At 40.3% G+C, this 22,378-nt stretch overlaps 2 protein-coding genes across 3 annotated transcripts in view; one reads left to right on the top strand and one right to left on the bottom strand.

Moving 5' to 3' along the window:
• cdh5 (cadherin 5) overlaps positions 1-16,341 on the top strand; it is a 30,605-nt gene extending 14,264 nt beyond the window's left edge. Inside the window, exons 11-15 of the mRNA XM_086121683.1 lie at positions 524-626; positions 4,829-4,959; positions 5,044-5,158; positions 8,644-8,776; positions 10,765-16,341. Of these exons, the coding sequence (XP_085977809.1) occupies positions 524-626; positions 4,829-4,959; positions 5,044-5,158; positions 8,644-8,776; positions 10,765-11,158 (876 nt within the window). The 3' untranslated portion in view covers positions 11,159-16,341. The remainder of the gene's footprint in view (positions 1-523; positions 627-4,828; positions 4,960-5,043; positions 5,159-8,643; positions 8,777-10,764) is intronic.
• The window catches only part of LOC147199082 (uncharacterized), a 122,858-nt gene that overhangs the window by 83,421 nt on the left and 17,059 nt on the right, over positions 1-22,378 (bottom strand). The gene's annotated exons all lie outside the window — the stretch shown is intronic.

The raw sequence follows: 22,378 nt of genomic DNA, 5'->3' as shown, positions 1-22,378 counted from the left end.
GTTTTGGAAGCAAAGTGGTGAGCTAGCTGCTTTCGTTTTGCGTCATTTTATGCAATTGAGGAGACTTTTCACATGTTTTTATTTCTGCTTTATACTTTTTATAATTTTCTAATACTTTTGGCTTCATGTTTGTATTTTTTCAATGTGTATTTTTACCTAATATTTGTTTGTGTAATATTTACTCTTATTCTAAAATGTGCATGTTTTCAATGTAATGACTATTTTTATAAACAAATATTTTGATATTTGTTTATTTTATATCTGTAATTTTTTTTACCGAACAGTTTGTATTATTTTCCCCATGTATTTTTATTTAATATTGTTGTAATGTTTGTCACTTTCTCATTCGATTTATTTTTCTAGTTGTGTTTATATTTTTGCTGCAAACATTTTTTTGAATTTTTTATATAGCTCTTGTCTTAGCTGTCTGTGCAAGTTGCCACGGGTACTATGTAACGTAGTAGCCAGTGGTCATACACACAAGTTTCTTGTTTTGACAAATTGCACGGTTTTGTTCCCTCAGGTCATCGGGACGCTGAGGGCTACCGATAAGGACGACCAGCCAGCCTCATTCACCTTTATTCTGGCTTCTCCCAGCTCTAATTTCTCCATCAGAGATTTTGGCAGTAAGTTGTCGTTAGTCTTCTTTGTTTCTCGTGCCCATTGAGGGCTTTGAAGCCTGTCTGTGGTACTCAGTAATGTCTGGAGCTGGAGGCAGCAAATAGTGTACAGATTGGCAACACGGTCAGTCAACATACTGCATTAGAGTTGGTACCAATCCAAATTTAGAGTGACATTTTACCTGTCCAATTCACACAAAATCAGGAATGCATTTTCATCATGGCAGCACCCACAAAGATCCAAATAGAACCTCTGTTTTGAACGCACAGGTAGTCAGCCATTTTGATTGTACGAAGGTGCCGGGGGTGGATTTGGCCCATTTCCGGAAATTGTACAAGTACAAATTCTTCCCAGGGAATTGTGCACCAAATTTCAACCACATATAGCAGACAGATGGGTGACATTAAATTGCAGTTGTGACGCATCATCAGGCGGAAAATTTGGATATTCGCAGTGAAACATCAGATTCTCACATCAATGGGAAATGTCAGTCCAAAAATGGCAGTTGTTATGTGGTAACCTTCTTCTCGTGGAGGAACTGTTGAATCTCTTTCAAATTCCATACTTTACAGACAGATGGGTGATGTTAAATTGGGAAGCATGTTTTCATCACAAGTATTGAGTGTTGTGAAGATCAGGCTTTGCTGTTGAACATCAAATTATAACTAGAGAATGTCATTTGTGCAGAACTTGTGCATGGATGCTAAAGAGTTGATGCTGAACTGAAATGCTGTGGAATTAATTTGTGTTATGTGAGACGTGATGTTGGGATGATGGGATGATTTGAATCGGTAAAGAAATACGTGATTTTTATTGAGAGACTTTGGGAATTATTTTCTTTTGTGAAAAGTGTGGAATCTGGGGAGTGAGAGAATTACTGAAAAGCAGAAAGTAGTCCCCAAGATGATATTATGAAGTATGAATAGGTTGAACTGGCCAAGGAATGTGGAAGAAGGAGGCAAATGTGTACACACCTTTTAGTTTGTTTCATGTGAGAATCTAGGAATCTCGATGTGAAACGTGTGGAATGATGGGGCTTGTGGGAATAGCCTGAACGTTGAAAATATTTCCCAATAGTGCTGTGAATGAGCTGAATGGTTTGAATTTGGAATGGAAAAGACTTCCACTTCAGCATTCACACAATAATTTCAGAACAGATGATGTCATCCATTTTCTAAACCACTATGAAACATAAAAACGCCAAGCCTGAACATGAATGATGATCCTCCCACCATTTGGTTCAGAAATGGGTGTCCAGCTAAGCTAATTGCAACACTTGATTCCTAGTTGCATCAGATCTCTATCTTTGGACACGAAAGGTCAAATATTAAAAGGTGCGCAGAGATGAAAGCTGCTGGTTTCAGGTGAAGCGTTGCCGTTTAATCCGCGTCTAACCTGAAATAACACGCCGCACGGCAGAAAGATAAACAGGAAGGGGGGGGGAGTGGCCTCTTCTATTTCCTATGCGCTGGTGCCCGAGGTGGGGGCCCACATGCTGTAGCGATGATGGAGGGTCGACAGATGAAGATGATTTGGAGGAAAAAGATGAAAGGATGCTGGGGGAGAGGGGATGAGAATTAGGAGAGATGATGAATAATCATGACAATGGAACTCAGCAGACCTCCACCAAGGCTTAACACGCTGAAACATGTTCATCTTAAAAAATATAATTAAATAATTTACAAACGCCCACACAAGGAGGTGAACAACATCATTTGCTCATTTTAAGATGCATTACGGTACATGATGGCATTAAGATAGCAGACTTTCAATAGAGTTAGAATGTTTCACTCATTTGGCTCAATAAAGGTTAAGCAAACAGCTGCAGAAGGTGAAGGTCATAAAACGGAAGGAGAAGGAATTAGAAAAGATCAGACAAAAGGCAAAGTTCCTCCCAGATATTTGAAATGAATAGAATTTTTTTAATTGATGAATTTGAGACTTGGTCAAGAAATGTGCAAGGAAGAGGTGCATATGTAAAATACCTCCGAATTGGCAACTGAAAATGTGCTAATTTGCGGAATGGAAATGGTTGTTCATGACCTGAAGAGTTTTAAGAATAAATCGTTTGAGAAACATGGAAGGAGAATTTGGTAAAAATGTGGGGATTATATCGTGAAAAGTGCGGATATTTTATTTTTATTTGCTTTGCTTCTGAATGTCATTTACTGTTGTGTTTGTAAATGGTTGCAGGTGCTTGTGAAAAACAAAGAGTTGCCTTGTGTATGAATTGTGCTATTTAAATCAAGCCGCCTGACCTTCTCTTATTCGATTGCCGAAATTGGTTCTGAATGAGGCGAATATTTCAAAGTTGGAATGGTTTGACTCAGACAAGAAATGTGGAGGAAGGTAAACATATAAAAGATTTCTTAATTGGGGGCAATTTTATCATGAAATTTTGGTCGTCTGAAGAATAGAAATAGCTTGCAAGATGTCCCAAATGAACGAAACAGTTTGAAGTTTGAATAGATTGAATCGATCAAACATGTGGAAGGATGTGCTGAATGTGTAAAACATCTCTTGTTTTGAGAATTTTATTGTGAAAAATGTCTGAATTTTATCAAGTGTGACTTTTGGGAAAGTGAGAATTATTGTAATATGGAAAATAGCCCCCCAAAATGTTCAGAATGAAATGAATATGCTTGAATGGTTTGAATTGGTCAGGAAATGTAAAAGGAGGAGGAAATTAAAATCTCTTCATTGAAACTTTGGAGGTGCAAATAAAATGAGTGAGAAGGACATCGACAATGTCAGGCAAAAAATAAAGTCCCTTACAGACATTTGCAAAAGATGTTGCAGAGGACGGTTGGATTTATAGACACGGGGGAAGCAGCAACATGAGCGATGAGTGCATTTCACATGTCATGCGTCGTCTCCTCGCACCACTTAACACTCGCTTTACACACACAAGAGCTGCGAAGTGACGGTGCTGTCAAATATTCATGCAGTACAAGGCGGCTTTCACCACCTCGCCCCGGTCTGAGTTGCCACCTAACCTCCCAAAAGCAACACCACCCCCCTCCATCTCATGTCACTTTCTCTGATGGCGAGGGAAGTGACAACCAATGGCGCCGACATGGATTTCTCTGCATTAGACGGCCAAGCAAACACATAAGTGCGACGAGTCGGGATAATGAGATTGAAGAAAAGACTGCCAGAGCGTGCGGCTCCATCCAGGGAGACCGTGGAGACTTTCCAGTCAAACAAAGACGAGAGAGAGGGGACGGTCCAGGACAGAAGATGTTTAGATCTTTTATTGACACACCCTTCGAGACTCTACATGTTCTTTCATTGGACAGTAAAAACATAAAATGGAGGCCGTCTAGTGGGATGTATTGTGTTGTGTTCGGAAGTGTGTTGTGAGTGGCGAGGGACAGCTAGTTTGAGATGCACAACACTGCATTATTGCAACTTTCATGACTTGGTGGATTGCTCGGAGTCAGAGTGCTCACACTAGTCACAGGAATCAGACCGTGCTAAAGCATGGTATGACTTCTCCTAACCTTTACGACTGCTCCTTCTCCATGCACTCGCCGTATGTTCTAGGGCAGGGGTCGGCAACCCAAAATGTTGAAAGAGCCATATTGGACCAAAAAATGAAAAGGATAAGCCTTATAATGAAGGCAACACATGATGTATATATCTATACTAGCTTACTATCAAAATGACTAAGTTGGAGACAAATACACAATATGGTTGTTTTTTTTCCCCTGCAGTGCATCCTCTAGAGCAGGGGTGCCCAACCTTTTTTGACGGAAGATCTACTCTTCGATCACCCAACCTCTCGCGATCGACCAGTTACCGCAAACGAGCATTTACTCCGGAGCAAATTTTTAAACCACCCCCTTGAGCAGGGTTAAATTTGCTCCGGTTTAAGTTGTTTTCAGGGGTTACACCGGTGTAACTTTGTACGTGTGAACGCTCTACTGGGGCAGCCCCGGCGCTGCACCGGAGCAAAGGTTGCCGTGTGAACACCCCTTTGGAGACGGCGAGGCTCCTGTTTTCCTGTCTTTGTCAGCAATGGAATTCCTCAATGGAATGGAAAAACGGGATGCTGAGCAGGAAGCTACTTGACGAATGGCTTCATTGTTGGACAAAAGTTTTACGTTGGATGCTTGGCTTGGTTGTTTTTGCTTTTTTTATTCTAAAAGGTTGCCGGTTGACCGTGGCAGGAAGTAACAAATTCTTGTCGTCTGCTTGTGTTCAGACAACACGGCATACGTCCTGGTGAAACAGGGAACATTCAACCTGGACGATCCCACAGATTACAGCGTGGATGTGAGCATCAGCGATGGAGGACGACCCATCCAGACCAGCATCACCAAACTGGCCATCAAGGTCTGTATTTGTGTGTCTGTGAATCACAAAAAAAAAAATCGAACCCGGCGATTCCCTAAATTTACATTATGCCGCATTTTGTAGGCGTGCCGCTGCGACGCCAGACGCATCCCGACGCAGTGCAAGGCCGTGGCTCAGAAGATGGGAGTGAGCGTCCACGTTCTCATCGCTATTTTGCTTTGCATACTCACCATACTGGGTCAGTTCTAAAAACTGGAGGAAAAAAAACCAAACAAACAACAACATAATTTACTGGGCAGGGATTCTTTTGTGCACCACTAGAGGGAGCTAGCATACCACTAGTCGCTCCAACAGAGCAGCGACGCGGGAAAAAGACATAAAATAATAATAAGAAAATTGCTTTGCAACACGAGTGAATCTCAGGTGTTTAACTTCATACCCCAGTCCCGGCTTTACACCCTCTGTTAAAGGCATTTTAGTTCAATGCCTTTCACACAAAACATAGACAAGGAAGGTAGCCCCTTTCCTGCAGCTTGTCAGACAACGACAGTTTTCAACATGACGAGCCAGGAGAAGTAAGTGTTAAATATCACATGCTGGTGCCCGCTTTCATCTCTTTCCCCGTCTCAGTTAAAAACAATGAAGGAAAACACATAAAATAGGCGGTGTCAAAGGGGCTAGAAGGGGAAACAAGTTAACTCAAGAATTTCCCGACTTGTGAGGTGCTTCCAACCCAGTAAGGTGGGAGAAGTCATTGTTGCGTGTTCCACTTGCCTTTCACACAGACCCTGGATAAGGTCAGAAAATAGGCAGTGCCTTTCACACCAAGTTTCCAGTAAATTGGCCCAAAAAATACAATGAGAGTTGCTTTCAACACAACAGTAGTGGAAGAAAAGTAGATCGACTGTCCCAGCTTTCTGAGATCGCCTTTCACACAGTCACCATCAAGTCTCTGTTACACCCCTCATACCGATACTGTATCTATACTTACAAAGGCAGAAAATTTGTTAGACTTTCACTTTTCGAGGACTTTCACACAGAACAGGCGACTGGTTGAATGTTGCTGCTTCTGAAATATATCAAAAGCCCCTTTTACACAAAAGTTCTCTAAAATTGCCAGATCAATACTAGTCCTGCCGCTGGTAGTATCTACAAAGACAGATATAGAGAAAAGATGGAAAATGGGCCGCAAGAAAGAATCTAAGGGTGATGTGAGAATATCAATATATGGTATTTCACCTTGGCTTTCAAGCTGTCCCCCTTTCACACAGTTGCTGTCAAACCTAACAATCCTTAAATTAGCCTCGACTTCAACCCCATGTCATGTTCTCGCCCCTTTCTTTGCCATCGACAACATTTCATGCGGTAAAACTTACCCGCCTCCCAGTGTTGTTGGTTTAATGAATAATGCAGGGACAGACGCGGAAAACAACACCCGCGGTTTCCAACGCGCTGCTATTCTCTTTGATACCTTTGCCCCCCTCCTTGCCATTCCGTCTTGTACTTCGGCTCAATCAACACACTAGTCATGGCGCGGGATGTTGGTGGGGGAGTACAAATACCGGTACTTTGTTGCCGTACTTGAATTTATGTCGTCAGGGATCAAACCGAGTATTTATTTTTCCTGAAGATTGACCTGAATACATATCTGCACTGTCTGCTCCTTACTTTGTCAAAATATGATTGTTATGAATGATGACACACACACAAAAAAAAGATAGGCAAACGTGGCTGAGATTTAGTTGGCTTATGATCTTGGGGTCTTCTAAAGAAGAGATGCGGGATGGAACGAAAGAGAAAATTGTGGGAAAAGTGTGCGAAGAATAGCAGCGTTAATGAAGAGTTTATCAGCACTTTAGGTGCCGTCTGCTTATCAAACAGCGGCAAACATTAAGTGGATGAACTATTAATATGCTCCACTTCTTCTTTTTCTTCTCGAGTCCCACTGGGTCGCCTTCTCTTTATCAAACTCTCTCACCACAGGCCAGATTAACTATTTAACGCTCTTGTCATTATCTGCCGCGCCCTGAAGCAATTTAGCGATGTAGCATTAGCTCTCCACTCGCCACAAGTCGCATTTGACCCCCCTGAGAAGAGAGAGAGAGAAAAAAAAGAACATTTTCTCACTGGTTTGTTCGTCTTTCTTCCCCTTTTTCTTCTTCTGAGTCGGCTATCTGTCAGACTTAATAAAGTGCGGAGCATGTGTTGTAAAAGATTAATCTGTTGCTTTCCCAAGCATACTGGAATGAGGCACGCTCGCCCGGCGCTAAAAGGCAAAGCTAATGTCGAACGTCCAAAGAGAGAGCGAGAGAGAGGAGTTCAAATCAGGACCCCAGAGCGCGTGGCCGTAATCTAATGTCAGACGCGTCCTTCACTTCCCCCTTCCTTTTTCCCATTTGTGTCCTTCACTGCCTGTTCCTCCCTTTCTTGCTTTGCCCTTTACATCCATCCATCCTTCCTTCATGAAGTCAAATTTTTGCCGCAACAAAAAGAAACTATTTGTATTGTTTTGCTCTCAATTTTCCCCAGATTTTTTTTCTTGCAATACTTGGTGTCCGTAATTTCCTTCATCTGTACTCTGCTTTTCCTCCTCTGCCGTTGCGTGGTTCTTTCCTTCAATTCCCCCCTTGTCTTTTTCTCTCACTGTTTGCCCTTCACTTACTGCCCTTTCTCCTTCTGTGCCTTCTTGCACTTTGTTTTCACCACTTCCCCTTCCTCTTTCTTCTCATGGTTTTACACCCTGCCTCCTGACACATTACCTTCTCTTTTCCCCACCATTTTGCTTTTTTGCTTTATGTCCTGCACTACTTGTACCTTCCTTTTCTCTTCCCTCCTCATTCCTTCCATCCCCTTTTTAATTGGTATTTAGTTACTCCTGTCTTCCTTTTCTTCATTTCCCTTTCTGTCATCCTGCCTCACCAACCTTCCCTTCTGGCCTTCATTGCTCTTTGTCCTTCACTTCCTTCTTTCTTCTGTGCCTTCTCTTGCTATTTTCCTTCACTTACTGCCTTCACTTTGCTTTTCGTCCTTCACCTCCTCCTGCCTTCTGACGCCATTTGTTCTTCACTTCATGCCCGACTTCATGTTTGTCCTTTGCTTTCTGCCTCCTCTTGCTTTTTATTCATTTCTTCCCACCTTTGCGCTTTTGTTTTCTTGTATCCTTCACTCCCCTCCTCCTTCTCCTCTGCTTTCTTTCCTTCATATTCACCTCTTGTTTTTTTTTTCTTGATTTCTGTCCTGAACACTGCGCCTGCTTCCATAACTTCACTTAATTTCTCTTCCATTCCCTCTTCCTTCCCACCTCTTCCTCATTGATATTCCCTCCATCCGTCTTCCCGTCCTTGCCGAGTCGTCGCTGTGCGTTTTTAGAGCTATTCGTGCTGGAGGCAAACTTTGCAGACACCTAAAACCATTCGGCTGCTCATTTTCCCGTCTGTTTTCCAGGCTCACTCCCTCGTTAACGAACCACCCTTTTTTCCTCTTCCTTTTTGCTCGCTTCCATCTTGGCCCCATTCTCATTCCTGCCCTAATTTCCCCACATCTTCACAGAAAAGGCTTGGCTGACCGCTTTAATCTTGCCAGCCCGAGTTTTCACGCACTCGCTAATCGCGCCTGTCTGTCAAACATCTAAAAATTGCGGGGACAACTTTTCCTCGGGTTCCAAGAATGAAGCGGTTGGTTTCTTCTCCCAGAAACTGAAAAAGTGTGTCTTGTGTCTTGCAGTGATCGTTATCCTATTCGTGATGAAGAAGCGCTACCATAAAGATTCGCTGGCCGGCATGAAGAATAGTGGCGAGATCCACGAGCAACTTGTCACCTACGACGAGGAGGGCGGTGGCGAAATGGACACCAACGGGTATGTGGACACAAAAACGTACTTCTGACAAAATAGAATTCATAATAGCAAATCATTTTTACTAAAAGGTAACCCAGGTATAAGAATCAGTGCATTTCTTGAGATCAGAAGATATGGAAGATACCGAAGCCGAGCAAAAGTGGGAAAATGATCGCTCGTGTGCGTATTTGCTTTGTTAGCATTCTACTTCCTGGTTCCTGAAGGATGATGTCAGCACTACAACCTATTTGATTTCGGATCGTTCCATTCTCGTGATATTTAGTAATACAGTGAATCCCAGCATACTCGCGGATCGGCATTCACAAATTTACCCATTGACAGATTTTTTTTTTGAACCAATCCTTGATTATTCTCTGAAGAACTCACTAGGGAAAAACAATTAGCACTACTGCTTTGGTGTCAACTGATCCTGGTGCCAAGGACGATCTGAAGTGAGTTGAGGAGATTCATTTAGACAAACGTAATCCCTTGCCACTATCTGGTAGCATCTACGATTACAAACTCTTTGAGGAGAGGGGTTGAATTGGTCACTGTACCACAAAACAATCTGTGCAAAATAAATGAATAAAAGATTATTTTGTGCGTTGCACATCAATACTGAACAGCACCGTTAGCACCAATGCCATCGCTAATGCAACCTGGTGTCCTGGGAACAATGACTTTCCCGATACATGCATTTTTCTGAAAACGGTCCCGATAAACCTGAGTAATAATGTGTGTTTTATATTTTACATAAACAGAGACAGTTCTGGGAACTTAGTACCTGTACATGCAAGACATTTCAGAATTATTTGCCATTTTATTTGTATATTTAGAGAAACCTTAGGAGAATATATCCAATTTCAGGGTAAAAGAGTCTTATATAAGATGTTTTTATTGCCACCAAACATCAAAACAGAGTAAATTTGACCCAAACGGTATGTAAGGGTTAAAAGCTTATTGCCATTTTTTGCGATCTTTGACGCCACTTTTTTTCGTGTATCAATATTTATTTGCTGACTTAGTCATGCGAGACACAGTGTACTTGAAGAAAAGCCACATGGCGTATTAATCCTCCTCCGTTTGCAATATTTATTCCCTCTGCCGCGTCCTATCATTTACTGACCCAGTTTAGCTGAAAGGAATCATTAAGGTTTTATGTAATCTGAATCCAATCTAATGTGAAGCCTATTAAAAGGCGCCTGCTTAATACATCGCTCATGTTTAATGTTCAAATAGCATCACCGTCACTATCCTAATTGGCCAATTATGTTCAGTTTGTTTCCAAGGCTGTCATTGGGTGGCCTTTCAGTCACTGTGCAGCATTTTGATTGTTTTTACCTGTGTGGCTGTTTAACCCGTGTGACCAGATGAACCCTTTTACCGTTATGTTGATTTTGGTACCAACAAAGACATATTAATGACCATATTTTTAATTTTAGCGGGGAACTGTTGATTGCTTTTAAGTAAGTCCAGAGTCTTGTTTTCCCTGGACATTACGACATTTTGGACTGTCAAAATGTCGTCCTATCTCACATTAAGCTTTGATTGTTTTACCGAAATGACCAGAAGTCCACATTTCTCAGGGTCTGTCCACTTTTAAAAAGGTACTTCACTTAAAACAACCACTATTTTTTTTCGCATGTGTGACCAGATGAAAACACATATTTGAAAGTGTATTTTCCAATTTTAACTAATGTGTTGGTTATTTTATCTGGGTGATCAGATGGTTCCTGGATTTCCACTTTTCAGGCCAGTGAAAAGTGAATTCAATTAATAATTTTTGCAAGCATACAGTATTTTTTCATCTTAACTATTGTGTGGTTTTAATTCATTGACCGAATCTCCACTTTTCACAGGATATTTCCTCTTTTAGGCTTTTACTCACTATTAATTTTACAGTAACTAACAACTGCAATATGCCCAATTCAAACCTTGTTAGATTTTGATTTAGTTGTTTCCCGCTAGACCCCTAGAATACTATCATGCATTATTCCTCCCTCCTCCAGGTACGACGTCTCCATCCTGACGTCAGCATTCCACGACGGCTCCCTCCTTCGCCACCCGGATTGCCTCCCCCACCCGTCTCTCTACGCTATGGTCCAGAAGTCCCAGCCACACCAGCACCAAGTGCAGCCCGCCTCCGCCGGCAAGGGCGACATGGCGGCTATGATTGGGATGAAGAAACACGATGCGGACCACGACCGTGAAGGCTTCCCGTACGACACGCTGCACATCTATGGCTATGAGGGGGCTGAGTCCATAGCGGGGAGCCTCAGCTCCCTGGGAAGTTCTTCCAGTGGCGGCTCAGACTCTGACTACGACTTCCTGAGCGACTGGGGCCCCAGGTTCAGGACCCTGGCTGAGCTGTACGGTGTGGACGATTTGGACTACTACCACTAGTTGACCTTTTCATCATGACGCCCTATGTACTTCCGGGTGGCAAAATCTCAGATGGCACCACAAGTAAACCAACGTGATATCTCACCACCAAGGAAATGTAGACATCATGAACATGATCCTAAAGAAATTGGCAAATGAATTGACTTTTCTGTGGCTCTGTCGAATGAGACAGACTTTTTGCGTGATGGTATAATAGAGAGTGCACCGTAGAGCTACCATTAGTTGGCAGGCTAGCCATTTTCCTAAATGAGTCAAAAACAACTCAACCCAACATTTTACATAACACTGTGAGAAAATGCCTTCCAAAAACCCCAACCACTGGTCCTACTGGAATAATCTGATGGCATAAATCCCACAAAGTTTTTGCCATCGTTTCAGTTTACATCAGAGGTAATCAATCGCTTTTCGGCCACCCGGAAGTACCCTGGCGCCCACTGTTTCTTTTCAACAACAACAGCCATAAAAACACCAACAAAACAACACACTTGAGCAGGAATGGGAACAACAGCCGACTTTTTGTTTCTGGACACAGAACTTGGCGAGTCACATTTTCATCCTTCTCATCCAATCGAATTGAAGGATGTCCCATGAGGCGGAGTGGCCGCATGAGCACAAAATTGCGATTTAAGGACGCAATTAGAGCCAATTAAGATAAGATAAGATATCCTTTATTTGTCCCACACTGGGACAAATTAGATTTGACATCTGAGCGTGTTTATTCGGCGCGCTCTCTTTTTTTTTATGTTGTACTTTTTGTCTTTTCGTACATGTGCACTCATGCACATCCATACAGTACACACACACAAAATGTCTACTTTACTAGGGATGCCAGCGCAATCTACTGGAACCCAATATGAAGACAATCATGCGCAGCTTTGATCGAAGCTATCAGAGGTAGCTTTTGTACGGGATCATGCAGGTGTGCCTAATAAAAGTTGCACCAGCTCTTTAGTATAATTTATGTCACAAGAACAGCGTTAAATCCTGGCAACAAAAAAGAAAGACAAGTAAAGAATATTGGAATGTTCAGAGGTTGGTCGGCATTTTTCTATTGCTTCCATGGGTTGTTTGAAATCATGGATTTTCTGGACTTTATACACAAAAGCAAACTAAAAAGAAGAATTTTCACATAAAAAAAACATCCACTTTATTTGGGATATCAGCACTATTTAGGGGCATACAACACAAAAGTTTCACATCAAGATAATCATGCCGAGTTTTATTGACGCTATCGAAGATAGCTCTCATACTGGATCACAGTGAATTGTGGAGAGGTCTTGATATGCAATCCATACACAGAGAAATATAGTAAGGGTTTGCTATTGTCTATAAATGCCACAAGACAGTCACAAAGGACTACTTTTGTCTAAATGAAGAATTTCACTCACTTCAACATAGTTCAGTGGCACCAAGATGCCCTCAGATTGCGCTTAAGTAAAACTGTTATTGCATACAATGATGATGATGATGAGCCCCCCCCCCCCCCAAAAAAAAACATTCTGACGATAGGCGAATTTGTGAATGCAAATGTGGAGCAGGTAACCAAATACAAGTTAAAGAGTTTGGCCTGGTGTTGTTTTACTAATTTTGCCAATGGATTTCACTTTTGGAGTTTGTAGTTTAAAAACACACCAGAAAAGAATATTTTATAAGTTTTAGCTCAAATAAAAGTTAAACCTACACGTACATTTTTGATGTCAGTAAAATGTGGCTCATTTTCCTCAGTTGGTTCATTTTGCTAGTTTGTCACTGCAAGAAGAGTGAAAAAAAAATGGTTGAACTCGAGTGACAGGAAATAGTCCAGCACAATTTAGGATACGTCTTTCCCGTGCTTTTTTTTTTTTTTTTCACCAGCCGTCATCACGCTCATTGTTTGGCGAGGAAAGCGCAACTCTCAGAGGCCTCCTCGCCACACAACTCAGGAAGCACACAGCAGCTACGAGGTGCTTCAACTACTTTAACCTCTCATCCCTCTGGCTACTGGCAGCTGGTGGAAGCACATCCATTTAAAAAAAAAAAAGACAACATCTGAATGGCGTGGGAACAAAAGGCCAGTGGACTGATCGAAAAAACTTTGAATTGGGAAGGTTTGACGTTATAGACTCAGATTTAGGCACCCATGGAGTGAGTAAATCCAAATAACAGAAGCTTAATAATAATAATAATAATAATAGATTTTATTTATAAGCGCCTTTCAAGACACCCAAGGACACTTTACAATAACAAAAAACACAAAACAATAGTGAAGTAAAATGAAACAAGGCCAAACTTTTCACCCATTTTAAGCAATCATTAATAAGAAGAAAGTAATCTCTGGAAAAGGCACTCATAGACCTGTGCGACTTATATATGTTATAGAGTTAGACAATACAGTATATCGAAGGAGGTTGTCTTTAGCTCTTGGTGGAGGTCTATGCTCAAATGTGAATAATGTCTTTTTGTTTACTGCTGTTCTTGCTTGGAAGGCCACTATCACAATACCCGGAAGTCACTTTTGCGTTTTCCCGTCGGCATTCACGTGTGAACTTGGTCTTCCTTCCAACCTCCCTCTAACCAGTGCTACACTAAACAGAACTAAAATCAACTTCCTGTCCATCTGGGGGAGGGTTTGAGGTAGGGCGGGGAGGGTTATCTCCCCCGTCGGTCCCACACATTGTCACATTGTTCAGTGGGCTTGATAAACAGTCTTGGAGAGGAAGAGATTGAAGGTTAAGAAAGAACAAGATGAGAACAATGAGGCCATTTAAAAAATTTGCAATCATGACCGCGCAGTTTGAAACCTTCAGAATCACAATTTTTATCATTTATAGTTATACTTATACTTATGCTAACAATGTTGCAGAATTTCACAGTTCTCTATAATCCCTCACAGAGAAACTGATCTGACAAAGACAAAAAATGCATACCCGAGTTCCTCACATTATGACGATCCCTCTATTAAAACTTAGATTTTGGCGCCATCTTGTGGCCTCTTGGTGCCGAAGAACCGTGTTGAAGTCAATTGAGTAGCTTTATGTAGTGCTTTGCTGCAATGATGTGGCATCTCTTGACAGTTATAAACATTTAAAGAAGGTGATGTCGATTACTCATGAATTATCCTCCTACTATGTCATTATCCTAATTCTCAAAGGATTCACTGGAAACGTTATCCATGTAAATAAACGCCTCGCTCGAGTAAATGCCTCTCATAGTTTGTTCATGAAAGCAAGGCAAGTAAAGGCAGCTTTATTTGAATATCCATATAGAGAGAGATTGTGGAAAACATGATTTTTAAAATATTTTGAAAGACAAAGACAAAAACCCAATATCGCTGCCAAACAAACAAAAATCCAATATCGCATATATACACAAGTTTCCAGCTGATTTAACCTCTGGGCATGTTCGAATTCTGTTGCTCAGCAAAACAGCGGCATCTCGTGAGGCTTATCAAAGATGATCATACATGGACAGTTGCAACTAGAGAGACACAAAACAGTCGCGAAGATGAAATAAAAAACAAAAACTGAGAAATGGTTCACTATTGGATATATCAAAGAAGATATCATCAAATGGAGTCCACTAGCTTGTTGCTAAAATATAATGCGAAACGGCGTATAAATTAAACTTAGCATAGATGTCATGACAATTTGAAACCTTCAAACAACTGCTACTTTGCACACACAGAGCAGCAACACATACAAGAGAATGAAACATTGTCCATTTCAACACCAAAATGTTCAACCAAACCATATAATTTCAACGAACCAATGTCTGCTAGCCTAATGCTAACAAATGCCAAGTTCCATAGACGGGAAACAGAAATTAACGTTGATGTTATGACAATTATAAACCTTCAAACAACTGCTACTTTACACACAGAACAGCAATAAATACAAAAAAGAGAATTAACGATTGTAGAGGATAATCGTGCTAAGACTTCAAAGAGAATTTAAAAGTCGTTATTTGATTGCTAACAAAAGGTGGCCACTGACAAGCGAGTAAGGCATTCATTTTGCCTGTTGTGCGCATCTCCCATTAGGGTATTCATTTTTGGAAGAAATTGGCCAAATGTTGAGTTTTCTGGAAAATGTACCGCATGGAACTTTGTGTGCTTTCACCTGGGGTGATGAAATGATTTGTTTTTCAACCAATTTAAGCACAAAAGAGGCAAGTGTAGACGGACAAATTGGCCAGCCATTTTCTCTCGCAGGCACAGAACAAAATGTGCAAAGAAAAAAGAAAAAAAAAACAAGACAAGTGAAGCACACAATTAAATGTTTTTTTTTCATTATTCTCTGACACGTTTACACATCTTCACTCCTCGAGTGTTACTGACCATTAAAGTCGTCTCTGGAGGTTGTCACGGCAACCGATATTACAAGCCTGCATAGCACTGAAATTATTGGCAAGTGTTTATTTTAAGGTATATCTTTTTTTTTCTTTTTCTTTTTTTTACAATCGTGTCATTGTGATTTTGCCTAAAATGTTGAATATGTTTCAATTCAGTCATTGTCTCAGGTTGAGATACAAAAATGAACTTGAGCGTGCGTGCGTGTGCACTACTTTTGAAAATATGACTTCTTTTTTGTATTAACCTCGTGTTGCTGGCAGACTTACACATGTAAAACATACAAAAAATGTGCCTCTCCTTGTAGTCTTTTTATTTGTTATTTCTAAAATACTGTATTTAGTCAATTATAAATTCAACTCAATCACTTTTTTAAGGCTTTAAAAAGGATCTGTCGCTGGAAGTATGGTGACGACGTATGACGTGAGTGCAAAAGTTTTCTCGATAAATTTATATTTACTTTGAATTTGGACAAAAAGTGCCACTTAACTAATTTCCCAGCAACCGAAATATTTTTTCATGAAAAAACGTCAATGACAGTAACATTTGATTTAATTGTTCCATACAAATGATTTTAAAATTTTGTACAAAGTCCCATTAAATTGTGATGATGAGTGTAAGGTGATCACAGGGCCTTCACAAATGTTTGAAAAAATATATACCCTGTCTATTCTTTGTTGTGTAAATAGAGGAGCTGTGTGCCTTCATTCTGTCTAGAAAAATAATACTGGAGGGTTTGTTTTTGTTTTTCTATTATATTATTGTTTTTACTGTGAGTTTGTGTACAGCTAATTACTTTTTATTACCTGACATTTTTGTAAATGTACAATAAAAATAAACTTTAGAATTTTTTTCATCTGGTGAGTGATGCTTGAAACTTTAAAAAACGTTGCTTGATTAAAAAATATATAATTAGATGGGGTGGGGCATCCTTCGTTGTGTCACTATGATTCAAACGCAATTGTATTGAATGCACAGTACTGAAAAGGTAAATATAACGGAACTGTTCTTAGGAAAATGTTCTGCAGAGTATTGTCAAACTCATTTTTTGGGAGGGAACCGATCTACAGTTTATTGAACTGAGGTCTCATTATTTGGCAAGCAAGAGGCTGCTCTTGGCCAATCGGATTATTTCCTGTCATTCCTTCAAAGTCTGGAACGTGTTTTGTAAGTGTATCGCGTTACAAGGCTTCAAGATTGGCTGGCTTCCTGTGAGCGACAAAGCACCCCAGGGTCGTTTTTACCTTCACAAAACGTATGTTTTCTTTTCTTTTTCCCAAGAACATCCCGAGGGGGCAATTGAACTTTGGTGACACACTTTGGACTTTTTCAACAGCTTTCAGTTAGCAAGCAAATAAGATGCTGTGTGTGTGTGTGTGTGTGTGTGTGTGTATTAACTTACTGCAAGGTCTTGTGTGGGCATGTGTGTGTCCTAAAAAATATGTGTGGCGAAAAAGGTGAAAAAGTAATGAATATAAAGTTCGGTCAAAGTGAAGTGTAAAAAAGCAGGTTGCAAAGGCTGTTTCATTTTTGACATTCTATTTAAGGGGAAGTCAAAAATGTTGGAAAAAACTGTTGTTGTTTTTTTTAAACTAAAAAATACAACATGTTGAGAACGGATCAACAGGGTTCTCATTCACTTAAGCGGAGAAGGTTGATTTGACTTCATATAAGGGATTTTGGTTATGACAAGCATGGTCAAATTTCAACTTTCAAGTCAAGGAACAACTGAATCTTCGTCCGATCATGGGCTAGTCCATGCCTCTTAAATTATGCTAAGATAATAAAGCATGTGCTAGGCTAAGATTGCGCTACATGGAATTACTACACTAAAAAAACTCACAGTAATGTCACCATTTAATATAATTCTAGGGTACTATCATACTATAAGAGTACTATCAAGTCGGGTTACGAGACAGCTGGAGTTTTCTCAGATGCGCAGTCATTTGGTGGTGTATTTATTTTGGTTCAACTGGGAAACCAGTAATGAACTAAACCAAATCCTTTTTCTTGCAAAGATGACCAGAGTTGGGCCACATTCAGGCAAGCCACCCCGATATTTTATTTTGAGGCATTGTTCCCTCTAATTTTCCATGCAAGCATTCCTTGGACCACAGTGAGCAACAATAGATATTCACATGGTGGCCGAACCAATATCACACCTGGGGGCCCCTGACTTTGTTTGCCTTTGGCCTTCAAATGTCTTGCTACGGCCCTGGCAATTGAGAGGACAACATGTTTTGACAGCCTAGAACCATCTCGTTCATGTTCGGATAATGTCATGGGAGTGGGGTGGCTAAATTAAAAACAACACAGATTACAAGACTCTTGATAATGTAACTAAGTACTCAGTGGACCAGTCTACAGATATAAATGTCCATTCCATCAAGTCTTGTTCAATCAAGTTGTTCGCATCATCAAATGCAAGAATGTGATTGATTTTGATATTGTAGTTGCATCATACAATCTGTGGCATCCAAACGCTATCACGCAGCACATGTATCGAGTGGATTACACGCTGTGGTCATGTCAATGTCCCGTGTGGTATTCCCAAATGCCTTCGATTCCTGGCCTTCACGGGATTATTCACAGCGTAATCGTGTCGGAGGATGAATGATGCCATTCATGGAGGTTAGCAGCCACCATGCCATGTTTACCAAATGCTCCCCCCTTTCCTTCTCCTTCTTTTTGCCGACATCTGTCATATGTTCCCAGAGAGCTCATTGCCTTGAATAAATTATGACAGGCATGATTTGGCGCTTGAGGAGCTCCCAAAAATTAAAATTAAAATCCCAGTTCCTTATTAGCTGCTTTTGGAGCATGTAAATATGAAGGCATGATCAAGCAAAAGTTGATTCCCAAATTAGATGTATGGAAATCCCAATATAGTTCACATGATCACAGAGGGACTATTAACGCTACGGATGTGCTCTTTTTTGCAATAAGACTCATTGATGCCACAAGATGATGCAAGCATTTTTTTTTTAATCTAATGGACAAGGCTCTGTCTTGACTAAATGAAGCTGCTCTCTTGACTAGAATAGTTCCTGGGCTCCAAGATGGCACCAAAGTAATAGTTCACTGTCTTTGTTATAAACGAATATATATATATATATATATATATATATATATATATTTTTTTTTTTTTTTTTAAATGAAAGGTGGGGGGCAGGCTCAATTGTCACCCTTCACAATAAAGTGGTTGGGAATCACTGTCCTGAATAGCACAAAAAACAACAACAATGTGTCTATTGTCAAACACTGCAAATACGACACATTTGGTCATCTTTTTGCGTGGTGTCCTAGTTGGCCTCGTACCACAGATGTGTTTTGTCTGCGGCTAACCAGGTATACAAAATGTCATCTCCGCGCTTATGCGCGGGATTACACATCAGTGCTGCCACTTGGACCCGTGCCCGCGCCTTATTGCTGTGCAGGCGTAACGCTGCAGTCAACCATCACAAAAAAGGCCAAATAAACCCAATGCTGAACATACATTAACACCCTGCGGTTTTGCACATTCGACATTTCAAGGAACATCATCAAATGTCCAACTTTCCACTGCACGCTCACACCAAGACGGGGAAGTCAACAATGTTCACCGCTAGTTGTTTGGTTAACAGGATGTTAGCGTGCAGCGGCTAACAGGACAAAACACACTGAAAAGGAGGATATCCCCCTTTGTAGTCTTCTCATTCTCTTTGTTTGCCCTCTTTTGTTGGTGCCAAACAAGCATGCCTTTGACAGGAAATAATGCCAAAAACATTCACCCGTTGAGATTGTGTTTACAGCGGTGCCTGCAAATACGAGATTTGTTCCACGACCACGCTTGTAATGCAAAATGTTAGAATTTCAAATCATCATTCCCCAATGAAAGAAATGACATGAATCTGCTACAGCCTCGCAAAAAAAATAATACGAGTTGTAATGCGTTAGGAAAAATAACATTCCATATTGTCCACAAAAACATAGAGAACTGACATTATTAAATAGAAAGTAAACATGTAATTTATGTTTTATTTCAGTGGACACTGTGCTGCTCCTTCTGGTGATGCAGAGACACACTAAGAAAACGTTCAGGCAGCCGCATAAATATTAGCCATTTTTCACAAAGGATAAAGATTACATGCATGTGTATGATAATAGTCTGTGTGTGTCTATGAAACTATGATACAGATGCTATTAGTTGGCCTACCTATGGTTTTAAATATTCACTACATCCATAGTACTACACTGGAGGGGCCAACTTCAAAATCCGACTTGCCTGTACTCTGTAAAAAGCCATAAAAAAAAATTTCACTAAAAAATTCAATTCACTGGATGTGTTGTGCGCGTGAGGACATCAGCCGCATGAGTACTGACAACCAACTGCGAGACTTTGGCGCCACACTGTGGTCAATTTGTACTTGAGGCATTGTGTTCATTCAAAACTAAAACTGTTATGATTACTGAATCATGTAAATAGGCTAGCAAATACTACATGGTAATAAAATAATAAATGGAGTAAGGCGACAACATTTCTTACGTTGGAAAATTAACACACACACACACACATACAGGCCCGGGGAGAAAATGCAAACTCCACACAGGGAGGCCAGAGCTGGAATTGAACCCGGTACCTCTGCACTGTGAGGTCGATGCGCGAACACCGGGCCGCCCGCGACTAATTCAATGCATTCAAAACGGTGATCAATTAGAAAACGGCTCGAACATAATATAGCGGGCTCCTGCGTATTCAGTAGTGAATTGCAAATATGTGGTTACAGTACAAGTGTACGTCTTCTATGCAGAGTGACTACTTTTGTCACGTTTGCTTGTGGTTCCTCTGGGTGGTGTGCTGATAATTTGTAATGGCACATTAGAAAATGATGAAATTATAGTTTATATTGTTCATTATGCCCCCTGCACCCCAAAATAGCTTTTAGGAGAAAAACCTCTATGAAACAAAATTCACAATACATTTCTTGCAGTGTAAAGATGACACGTCCTTTCTTTAATTCCCTTTCACATACGTGACCCCACCCTGAAAGTTTCAGGGGGTTCATTATGTTAAAAAAAAGGCAACCTCCACCGCTCAAACACATAATTACAGTACCACCACTGACCAAAAGAGGGTAGTAATGGCACAACTGATGTTGCGAGTAGTTGATGCCGAATATATGTATCTCCCTCTCCATTCTGGTGTAACTGCAGACCTGACACAAACCAGAGTGCGTTTAATCTGTGTAAAGGAGACCACGCTTTAACTCGTTAGATCTGACACCACGGTGGAGAAAACGGGGTGACATTTCCTGCGAGTGTCTGACCCAGAGGGCCCATCTTAGCTGCTATCCTGAGATGCGGAGACAGCTGCAGAGCAGAGCTGCCAAAGGGAACAGCTATCATTGGTTCCCTCCAGCACAGCGTTCATATTAGCCACATTGCAGAGGAATACAACCCTATACTATATAAATAAAAACACTTTAAAGACCAGTCCGTTCCCCAAAGGAAAATACAGCATCATTTTGCAGCCATGTTTACATGCATCTACTCTCTGTTGCTCGGGATACCAAAGATGCAATGGATTCTGATTCAACTCAATTTTTCAAAGTAGGAAATGTCCTAAATGTCCAATAAAACAAAATGTATCTCCAAATGTGATAAAGTCTCAGTTCTATGCAAAAAAAGGGAGAAAATGTGTTTTCTTTGTGGTTTGAGTAAAAAGAAAAAAATACAATCACAAAAATTGGAGATGACATGCGAAGCCAAAAGAAAATCATATTGTTTTTTTTTCCATTACATCTATTTCCAAATTATGTTTTTATTTTTATGCAAGAAAACATGTATCTCCATAATTTCATGTTCAACTATCTACTCCAAAAATTGTTTTTGGTACTTGAACTGTATCTCCAAATTTTGACACAAGCGCTAAAGTACATTTGATTAATTTTCAAAATAAATCTCAATGTTTTTGATTAATATGTGAAAAGTATCACCAAACACTATCTGTATATGTTTTAATTTTTTTTATACAAAAACATTTTATACAATAAACAACCTGTTTGCTTTGATTTGATTGAAACAAAGAACTAATTTTTCGATTAAAACCAACAAAAAACATCAACATTTGGTGATGCATTCTTTTTTATGTATCTACTTTGTTATTTTTGATGAAAAATATCTCCAATTTGTGTGAAACGCACGTATCTCCAAACTTTATAATTTTTCATTTTTATATTAAAAACAAAAAATATTTTTTCTTGTAGTTTTAATTGGAAATGGAAAAAAAACCTCACATAATTTACCTGTACATGCTTTTAATGGAGTGACAATATGTTACGATCTGCTAAAAGTTGTCGCAGGACTATTTTTCTTCAATGAAGGGATTTGGTGCCATTTCGTGGGACCTGAGGGCATTTCAGAAATAGCACATAATAGCAAATAGGTGATCAGCAAAAAATGCATAAGTTCAGACAAAAAAAAAAAGGCCAATAGGTGAATTCACAAGTCTCATACCAAGAATGGGAAGGGGAACACTTAACATTTGTGTATCATAGAAATGAGTATCGTCCCCATCTGTACAGCATTTCACTCAGTAGTTCAATTGGAGGCACATTTCAGTGAAGCTATGCTGGCTACTCAATCCTCCATTTATCCCAAAAGCCCAATGATGACAGCCTTGAGTGTCTTCTTTTCCCGAGGAGCTGACTGGATGCCACAGCAGCCTCACATCAATCAACCAACTAACTCATCCCGTATAATAAACAGGTGATGGTCGAAGATATAGTACAGGTGGGCTTGAAATATTTAAGTCAGGATGAGCAACGTATGACCCACGGGCCACATATGATTCAAAGTTTGAAAAAGGTTGAAACATAATTGCTGAAAACCGTGCAAAGACTGACAACTACGTT

This window comes from Hippocampus guttulatus, chromosome 10 (assembly GCF_054856545.1).
Source record: "Hippocampus guttulatus isolate MCC_2025c chromosome 10, RoL_Hgut_1.0, whole genome shotgun sequence".
NCBI lineage: Eukaryota > Metazoa > Chordata > Actinopteri > Syngnathiformes > Syngnathidae > Hippocampus > Hippocampus guttulatus.
Note: the sequence above shows the minus strand (reverse complement) of the source record. Positions and strands in the feature narration are given on the sequence as shown.